Raw genomic sequence first — 10,182 nt, 5'->3', positions numbered from 1 at the left:
GCCAGTTCATTTTACATGTATCAATAAGTCAAATGCTGAGTTACATTTTTCATACTAATTGCTAAGCCATTATATACACAATTAATTGTCAACAGATTTTCCCATTATTTTCTGATCATGACATTAATTATTCATGAGTAGGAGCACACAGCGGATGTGACCGCTCGGCAGGGATACTCACTCCTCCATGGCACTTGATTCCATATCTCTGACGTTTTGGAGATCTGTGTTTGCTCTGCTCCATTTTCTATTGTTTATTGGACTTCTGAGCTTGAATAATGTCTGTTATCTCCATATGTTTCATGATAGCCGCCTAATGCAGATCTTTTTTCATGATGAAGATTCTTTCATTTTCTCCTGTAAAAATTATTATTTTGATGTCTTTTCTCTGTTACTAAGTCCATTGAATATATTTTAGCCGGATAAGTTATAAAAAAAGAATATTTCATTTTTTAAAAAAGAATCTAACCGGCAATTTGTATTCCAGACCTGATTGGTTTTGTATTTAATATTTCGAAAAACTTTAGCGCCATCTAGCAGAAAACTTCGCAACCGGAACTACTGAAGTCAATAATATTTACTACTCTGCATTTTTCATGCATAGTGGGTAACAAGATTTGAAGGTGAGGTCCGTGTTAAAATCGTGATGTTCTAAGAGAATTTTAAATTTATTGTATTTTTTGCATTTGTAGTAATGCTCAGAAATCAAATAAAGTCATTCTCTTCGTAATAAATACTGATTTTATGTGGTACCATGGTCGGCGGTCGGTGAATATAATTGATACAAATATCGATAACTGCCAAATAGATCAGTCACGTTCAATGCATCATGTTAACAAGTTATGTGTGTTAACAGCAGACCTTTTTCATTGAATATTATTTGTAAGTATTAGCCTGGAAACGTATTTTTCTACTGCATGGACAACAAATCCATTGTTCACTTCTCAGTTGAGAGGTTGATACATGCTCCAAATTAATACATAATCTGATAATGTTAGACCCTAGATGATTTTTCACCAAAAAAGTCAGAATGGGCTTTTTAAAGGTTTATCATAAATCAAAAGGGAGGCACCAAACTTTGATGAACATTTGATTTTGTGGATCGACTCAACAACGAGATCCAGGAAAATTGGTGTTCCACGAATAATGATGAAACCACAGTATTAACATTTAAAATTCTTTGGTGTGGTCAAAGTATATACACAGAGAGCTGATGCAAGGTGTATTATTCCAGGTCATAGCCTCAAACAATTCAATATTTCTCTTTATTTATTTTTGGTTGAAGCTTAAAATAGATTAATTTTATACAATTAATTACCCCTTTTGAGGTCAACATGGTGAAATAAGGAACCTTGACCTGGCCCACGAGGTGACCTGTCCAGACCAAGGCAGTGTAGCGGCCAAGGTCAGGGCAGGTCATCGAGTGGGTCAGATGGAGGGTCCTTATTTCACCTTGTTGAACTCACAAGGGGTAATCAATTGTTTTATTATACCGATATATAAATCTCTAACCGTTATCAATTTTTTCTTTGATCGGGATCGGGATTCGCTACACTCCATATAGTGAAGTTGTTTACATTGACGTCTGCAAGTCATGTAAGTTTTTGCATCATGATTTAATTACTGATTAAAACAATATTTGGTTGATAGCAACACATACATTCTTATAAACTGCGATTACTTTTCCTTTACACAGTCAAAATCTAACACAGAATTTAACTCTAAAGAGCCGCTTCTACATTCCATTGAACTGAATTGTAACGTATGATATTTTGAAATGAGTAAACCATTAAAGTTAATGATAAAACTTTACCGTATTCTGTATGGTAATGCAAAACAGACCATGCACAATTTTAAAAACGTTTTTCCGAATAATTTTTATTTTATGCGTTAACTTCACTCAAAAAGGAATTTTTGATTAAGAGGTCATTATTTAGCGGTCATTAATAATAATGACCGGGTAATTATATCCCACGTGCAATGATTCCTACTTCCTAGGTCATTATTGCTGTAAACGGTACCATTTGGAGTCATTGTTGTGTTTTAAAGTTTTCTTACCAGCCAATCAAATCCGAGTATTATCAATACAGGTATAATAATATCTTTTTTTTTAAATCAGGTACAGGCAGTAAATGAAAGATGACTTCTCTATGATGAAGAGATCTCATGTACCACCCGCATTAAATCATCTAGTGGAAAACAGCAGCTCAGAATCCCAGCAACAACCATCAAACCCAGGACGGCATATAACTGAAACAGAGTCATCTCGAGTGAATCAGAACTCAAATGTAGAACAGTGTTCATCTTCTACTCAGCATCAACATCCAGAGGCAACAGCAGGGCCCAGCGGTGTGGTGGGAAGGGCGGAGAAAAGGAAGCATGAGGAATCCGAGGGGGAGTCCTCACATGGACATAAAAAGCATATAACAGGGACCCCCCAGGACTTACCTAATCCAGTACTCCTTAACAGGAAACCTGTTACTCCAAACAATGGGGGAAGAGTTGAAGCTGATGCCAAGGTGCCCCAGTTACAAAAGTCTGTGGCATCTACCTCGAAAAACCCATTTGTTTTTAGTTCCCATGTTGTAGTACCAGATACAAGGAAGGCAAAGAAATCCACCCAGGGTTTTGGTCCCCAAGCAGCTCAAACAGCAGTTCAACATGAAGCGAAAAAGCAGACTAAAGCAGTAGGAAAAGCTGGAACATCACATCAGCCGATTAACCAAACTAACAGTAATAGTCCTGGTGCAGGTATAAATACACCTATAAATAGCACTAGGTATCAGAGAGAGTTAGCAGAGAGAATATCTCAGAGAACCGCAGGTAGTTCCAGATCCAATACAAAAACTAGAACCGAGCGTCCGCAGCCAACAAGGACAGTGACACGGGAATCCACAACTGTTCAGCCTCACTCCAACTTTGTGTTACCCCAACAGCAGAGGGAGAGGACAGCAAGGAACGTCAGAGGGCAGTTAACGAGAGCCCAGTCTGCTGATCATCACGTGAGAAGTCTGACACCCCCAGAGACTGTAAGAAGTGTGTATAGTCGTCAGAGATCACTACTGACCAATCATGAGAACTCCCCCATGTTGTCTCATCAGCCAACGGCATCATGTTCCTCCACTCTCCTACAGCTGCCCTCTGACGGTCTCTTTCCTCTTTATCCTTTGGGGCAGCCTGAGGATTCAACTTTCAGATCTCCATTAGAGCTATCCTCAACCATATCACCATTTACACAGGAAGATATCTACAGTTACTCACCATTCCAGTCAGCAACAGAGAGCGCATCATGTCAGGAAGGCTACTCCTCCTCAGTATCACCCAAAGTAAAGTCACCTCGATCCTCAGGGGAGGCACAGTCAGGCAGTGTCCCTCCCTCCAATGTAGGGATCAAAAGGGCGGGGCCTTATCTGTTAGGTATGCTATAAATCAGCAAATTTTAGCATGCAGTATCTAATGATATTTTATAGTAATGGAAGGAATGAACTTTTAATAAGTTACATGTGTATTGATGGTTGTCTAGGACCTTATGTTTAATCAAGTTAAATTTGGGAAATATATTATGTATACTAGTCTTGTTATTATAATGAAGAAAAAGTTTACTACTTGCATCTACATATAATCTGAAACAAACTTCTAAATGCAATGGATGATACAATCTGTTCTGTTTTGTTTTACAGGCCCTAGACTGGGTTCCTCTCCTGTTAGAAGTATAGTACAGTGTCTGGCCAGAAAGGAAAAGACAGATGATTTTTATACTCTGAAGGTAGCAAACATGAGGGTGTCTATTTATGAACATGTACATTATTAACAGTAAATTTTACACATTTTGTCAAGTTATCACATTTTGATCCCAGTACATTTATAGTGTTCATTCTTTTATAATCTTTGGTAAGATTATTTCTGAAGCTCATAGGACATTAAATAATTATCCAGTGTTTTTCACAGCAAAGACATTCAGAGAAAGTAATGTTACACTATTGGTGAGTAGCATTCATCTTTACTTGTATTTTGTAGATCCTAACACTAGAAAAATCCGGAAGAGAGACCCAGGATGGAAAACAGGGCAAGATGTTACTGCACACTGAGTACTCACTGCTGAGTCTATCATCACGGGCTATTCAAGGTAAGACCAGGGGGGATCTAGGATTTTATATAGAGACTAAGCAATTTGGAGTTACTCAAAGACCAGGAGGGGGTGGTCCATCATCACGGGCTATTCAAGGTAAGACCAGGGGGGGGATCTAGGATTTTATATAGAGACTAAGCAATAGCTAGTGGAGTTACCAACCTTCATGTCTAGTTGTAAAAAGATAAAAATGACTGCAATAATCACAGTGCAATGAAGTCATGTCAAAAGGGAGTATAAGGCTATGACTAAGATTTCTTTACCAATAAAGAAAACAGCGTGTAAAGAACAATTATTACACATAGAAATTTTAATGAATTTTCTTCTTTTAAAGGGAAAATTTTGTTCAGGTCAGTGTTGTGGCCCATGGGCCTTTTGTTTATCGTGTTATAGTACATGTATATCACTGACTTTTACCAGGATGAAGCATGGGAAGAGCGTGACACCTTGGATCAGTGGGGTCACGTGGAATTCACGGGTCAGAAAATCACCCGGCTCTGTCTGGTCCTGGATTGTTTGACCCCGCACGATTTCAGCAATAAGAACGTAGACCTCATCAACTTACAGCACTACGTCATCAAGGAGAAAAAACTGTCAGAGAAAGAGGCCATCGTCATCTTCTATGATATTGTCCGCATTGTGGAAAGTCTTCATAAGGTATGAAGTACTACTGTAGATCACTTAATTTTCGCGACACCTTATTTTCGCTAGATAGTCATTGACATTTTAATAGTGAGACAAAATTTTCACAAATTATGGTCATTGCTCTATATAATCTTAGGGAATTCTATTATACGCAAGAATGAAATTTTTCACGAACATACCGTCTCGCGTAATTACGCGAAAATGAAGTTCTCGCGAATAAAAAGTGATTTACAGTACTTCCCAGGAAAACATACATAAATATATAAATACCTTTACTATTGAATGAAATAAGACCTGTCACATATGAGTAAGAATTTTAAATTTTTAATAAAACAGAGAATGAAGTTGAGAAATATCACATTGCAAATGAAAATTCAAGAAATTTCCTGGGTGAAAAATAATTTATCAAGAGCACTTTGAAACCATAAATATTCTTTGAATATAAAAATTATAATTATTATCCTTTTGTTTTACAGAAAAATATTGTGCACAGAGACCTGAAACTTGGTAATATGATGTTAAACAAGAGGTCAAGAAGGATTACAATCACAAACTTCTGTCTTGGGAAACATTTAGTGTCAGAAAAGGATTACCTTAAAGACCAGAGAGGAAGCCCCGCCTACATCAGTCCAGATGTTCTCAGTGGTAATAATCTTAGTCACTACTTAGTGGCATTTTCTTAAATAAGGGCCTAGTCTGGGGCCATGAAACTTAGATGAGCTCACTTTTGATCTCAGTCTCATTTTTACCAAAGGAATTAATTGTAGAAAAGTGAGACTGAGATAAGAAATGAGCCTGTCTAAGTTTTATGCCCCTGGACTCTGAATGTTATGTCATCTTTGTAACATGTTGTATAACTTATTGAAAAATCCATAAGTAATGTACTGTTTATGATGCAAGTTCCCCAGCATTGCACAATGTTCACATGAATATATAGTGATGCTTTTGATTGGTTATTTTATTGATCTGTGCTGTTATTAGCTTGATGATTTTGATTGGCTATTCGTTGGTTTGGTTTGTATTGATTGGTTTTGATTTTATTGACTTTTCTTGATTGGTTTCTTCTGTTTTTCTAGCTAAACCGTACCTTGGTAAGCCCAGTGACATGTGGGCTTTAGGAGTGGTACTGTTTACAATGCTGTATGGACAGTTCCCTTTCTACGATGTGGTGCCGCAAAAATTATTCTCTAAAATAAAAGCTGCAGAATACAGCATTCCACAGTAAGTCAAACAAAAAGCAGTCTGATATGAATTCATAAGTCTATCAGTATTCTATGAAAATAACAAAAATTTACCCCACACAAAAATTAGTAATTTCACTGTAAAACTTTAATATTTATCTTGTCTCCTTGTGCCAGTATATAGAACGCTTCTCCCTAGATGTACTTAAATTATGAATTATTTACTTTATCCACTGATAGTCTTCCTTAGGTCTTGCAAAAATAACAGAGGCATGTCATGTATGTTAAATCTTAAGTCGTTGAATGAAACCTTCACTGTACAAATTTCAGAGATGAGAGAGTTTCCACAGACACCATTAATATAATCAGGAAGTTACTGGTCCTGAATCCCGAGAGTAGATACACAGCTACCCAGGTTCTAGTGGCACTGACAGGGATAATAGATAAATGGTAAGGTGCCTGTAAAATACTGTAAATATTACAGGGATAGATAAATGGTAAGATCCTTTAAAATACTATAAATCTGAGAGGGATAATAGATAAATGGTATAGTGCCTGTAAAATACAGTTAACATTACAGAGATAATAGATAAATGGTAAGATGACTGTAAAATACTGTAAACATGAAAGGGATGATAGATAAATGGTAAGATGGCTGTAAAATATTGTAAATCTAACAAGGATAAAAGATACCATAGGTAAGATGACTGTAAAATACTTTACACACTGGTTATATCAAGGGATGGGAAGTTTGACAATTTAATCATTATCTGATCATAGAACTTAAGAAGTCTACTATTATCTTGCTTTTTGATAAGAATGAGAAAGTTTAGAAGTAGAAATTTTGATGATTGATAGGGTGGTCATTTTACTAAATTTAGCAATCTCCACATTCTTAAAGACAGCACATGCATCTACAGTTCTGTAAAGATCATCAGAGCTCATGTTCAATCCATCTGAAAAAAGGTTGAGGTCGTAAAACAAATCCAAAGTTTTACAGAGATTTTTAAAAATTCTGTTTAAACCATGTTCTCTTGAGAAGAGATAAGGCCATTAAAATTGACTTTTTACAAGACAAGTATTTTATGAGAAGATCCTCAAATTTGTAGAAGAATATATCTGAAACAAAAAAAAATTGAGTTTCAAGAAATCAATGTGCTAGCATCCTTATAATATCATGTAGATGTCTCAAAGAAAATTGTCATTTTCTTTTAAAATATTTATAGAAATTATGTTTTAATGCATGTACATATTTGTTTGAGTAGTAATCTGTAAGAAAGAAAATTGAGATACTGTGAAGATTGTTAAAGTTCTCAATTTTGAATTTTCAAGGAAAGCAATGTCTTCAGAGTCAGGTCCACTGCAAGTGGTGCCAGAAATTGACATTGTGGAGGACAACCCAAAAGTAGATTCTAAGTGTGGTGACCAGTCCTCTACACAGAAGACAGACACTGATGCTCTCCTCAGTCAAGCAGACGACACTCTGTCCAGTACAGGGTCACTGTCATCAGATAGCCAAGAAAGCGGCAAGCAATCCAAAGCGGTACGCCATGGCAGGCGCCGCTCCTCTGTACAACCGCCAGTCCAGAGAATGAATTACGATGCCGTTCCTCTAACAATGGCTGAGGTTGAAGCTCACCAACAGATATTTAGTCAACAAAGGACGTAAGTCTTTGGAAAGTTTAGGGAATCAGAAACGGCTTCATTCTCATCCTTGTATAATTCCTTAAGTAGTCCAAAATTCTATATATGGTTTACATTGAAAAGTATTAGGACAAGTACTTTCTTGATGAGATATTTCATTCTCTAAATGTTAAGTCTAATGCTGTGGTTAGGTAAATGAAAAAAAAAAGAGTTTATAATTAAGGATTTCTAAGTATGATTTGAAGCTACATGTATGTAAAGGATACATATATTAAGATTAAATTTCCCCATGACTGCATGCTTATATATATTGAACAGATTTTTTTTTTTTGGTAAATTGTACATGTTTAACTGTAACTTTATGATAATATATGTAGTAGATTTTTAATCTGTCTTTCTTGTGTTTTTGATGAAAGGGGTATTTCAGAGATTTATGTACATTTACAGTGTATACCTTATAAAATATGTCTGCATTTAGAAGTTTGAAATTTTACGAGTTTTGAATAAATTTTTAGAGACAGGCAAATAAATATCTTTTGGATTTACATGTGTATTTATTTTGACTAAGTCGTTTACAATATTGTAATAACAAAGAAAAATTGGTAAAAGAGTGCTAAAAATAGTGCATATTTAATATCATTAGAGAATTTTTGTTGAGATACATTTATTGCTGCATGTAGTATATAGAATTTTAATCTTGTTAACCCTGACATATTTACATATGTGTATACTAAGTAAGGGCCAAATCCATCAAATTGACTTCAGTGTTCAGATGTTATGTAGCATTGTTATATTAGCCGAGAAGTCTCAAGAATTGAGAATCTAACATAGGGCAAAGTGTTTATTATTGTTATTCACATGAAACAGTTTATAATGTTTATATGTTGTGTGTATACAAAGAATTTACAAAGGTTGATAAAATACAGAGGTTGTAAAAATATCCTTTATTTATTATCTGTTTTGTTTTATTTATTATATTGCATTTGTGCCAAAAGTAAACATACAGACAAGCGTACATTACAGAACCAAATAGTTTATAAAAAACCAAATTTCCTTTTGTGTTACAGATTTCAGTGAGAGGTATCTATCGTTGTATGATCTCTGTGTCAAATTTTTACTTCTTGTTCTTACTCCTTTTTCTTTTTTTCCTTTTCCATAAATACTGTATGTGTAAAGAAATAAACAAATTCAAAATTTAGCACAATCACGTGGTAGTGAGTGGTTGGTGTAATCATGAATTAGTGCTTTTTGCATTTTGGCTTGTATTTGTATAAATAATTTATTACCGATATTCAATAATTAGCGCATCGTTGTCCGCGTCAAAGCCACTAAAATATGAAGCAATTTTTTTTAAGTACACACACAGTACTAGCCCAAAGAACTCTACATCCCCCACAGTTTACCATCGTTTGTATTTCTAGAAATATGGATTTTTTTTTTTTGAATTTCAGTTTATTCAATAGATTTTTTTTGAACTGAACAAAACATTGTTGAATATGTTGAGTGTCTCTCATCACTTTGTAAAAGCTAATTACTGGACAACACTTTCAGGAAGTGAACTTTGTTGTACTGTAAATCACTTTTTATTTGCGAGATCTTTATTTTTCGTATAATTGCGTGAGACTGTGCTCGCAAATATATCATTCTCGTGTATATAAGTATTCCTTAAGATAACGAAGAGCAGTATCCATAGTTAGTGAAAATTTTGTTCCGCTAATAAAAAGTGAATATCTATCTGGTGAAAATAAGGTGTCACAAAAATTTAGTGATCTACAGTTCTATTAAATGAATTTTTTTTTTAAATATCTATATTGCACTTTGGACAAATAAGTTACTTGTGTTTTGTAAATTTATTAATCAGGACACATTGTAGATTTCCAGTTATTATAATTTATAAATCATGAAACACATTTGCATGGTACATGTATCCTTTTTGTATGGAGAATACAGTTGTGATCAAAGTGGTCTGTTGATCATAGAAATGTATGCATTGCTCTTGTCAAACTTTGATTTGTACATGTATGTATAATCAATGAATTATTAGAATTGTATACTTTTTGGTCCATGCAAGTCAATAAATTTTGTTTTTATGTCCATTGTTTTCTTTTTCTGAAAGTATTTTATACAAATCATGTTCTTAAAGGTTATTAATGGTGTCTGTACCAATATGTATTGCTTAAATTTGCTCGATTTTAACTTCTTCAAATCCACTAGGATAATTTTTCTCATATGTGCCATAGTGCATCATTTTGTGAAGTAAATTCATATTCAGTTTTGTTCAGACCCTGAATGGTTCTTAAAAGTAGAGATTGTAATTATTGAAAAAAGATAGGATTTTTTAAGAATCTTATAAGTGAGACCACTGGGAAGATAAAACTAAGATCTGAACACTTTTCTATGAAGTATAGATTAACTATTTTGTTTTGTTGTTTTTTTTTTTTACCTAGGAATATATGTAAAATCTCAAGAATAAAAAAGCAACAATTGAAATAACATGGAAGAACTCACTTAAAAAAAATTAGAAATAGCAGATGTATGACCTTTCACAAAATATGGATTTTTTTTTTAATTGAAAATGGATAA

General features: G+C 34.4%; 1 protein-coding gene across 2 annotated transcripts; it reads left to right on the top strand.

The window, feature by feature from the left end:
• Positions 1-510: 510 nt before the first annotated feature.
• LOC134281197 (uncharacterized) lies at positions 511-9,689 on the top strand. Of its 2 annotated transcripts, none has more exons than XM_062763678.1 (10): positions 511-634; positions 2,130-3,417; positions 3,681-3,766; positions 4,018-4,107; positions 4,181-4,225; positions 4,550-4,786; positions 5,251-5,419; positions 5,851-5,995; positions 6,286-6,405; positions 7,288-9,689. In XM_062763678.1, exons 2-10 carry the CDS (start codon positions 2,133-2,135, stop codon positions 7,622-7,624), a joined length of 2,514 nt encoding a protein of 837 aa, XP_062619662.1. In that variant the 5' UTR covers positions 511-634; positions 2,130-2,132; the 3' UTR covers positions 7,625-9,689. The 2 variants fall into 2 exon arrangements, with proteins under 2 accessions (XP_062619662.1, XP_062619663.1); XM_062763679.1 differs by having other exon boundaries at positions 515-623; positions 2,120-3,417.
• Positions 9,690-10,182: the final 493 nt, after the last annotated feature.

This window comes from Saccostrea cucullata, unplaced genomic scaffold (assembly GCF_032062105.1).
Source record: "Saccostrea cucullata isolate Sc308-1 unplaced genomic scaffold, CSIRO_AGI_Scuc_v1 ctg395, whole genome shotgun sequence".
Taxonomy (NCBI): Eukaryota; Metazoa; Mollusca; class Bivalvia; order Ostreida; family Ostreidae; genus Saccostrea; species Saccostrea cuccullata.
This window is presented reverse-complemented; position numbering and strand designations above follow the sequence as displayed.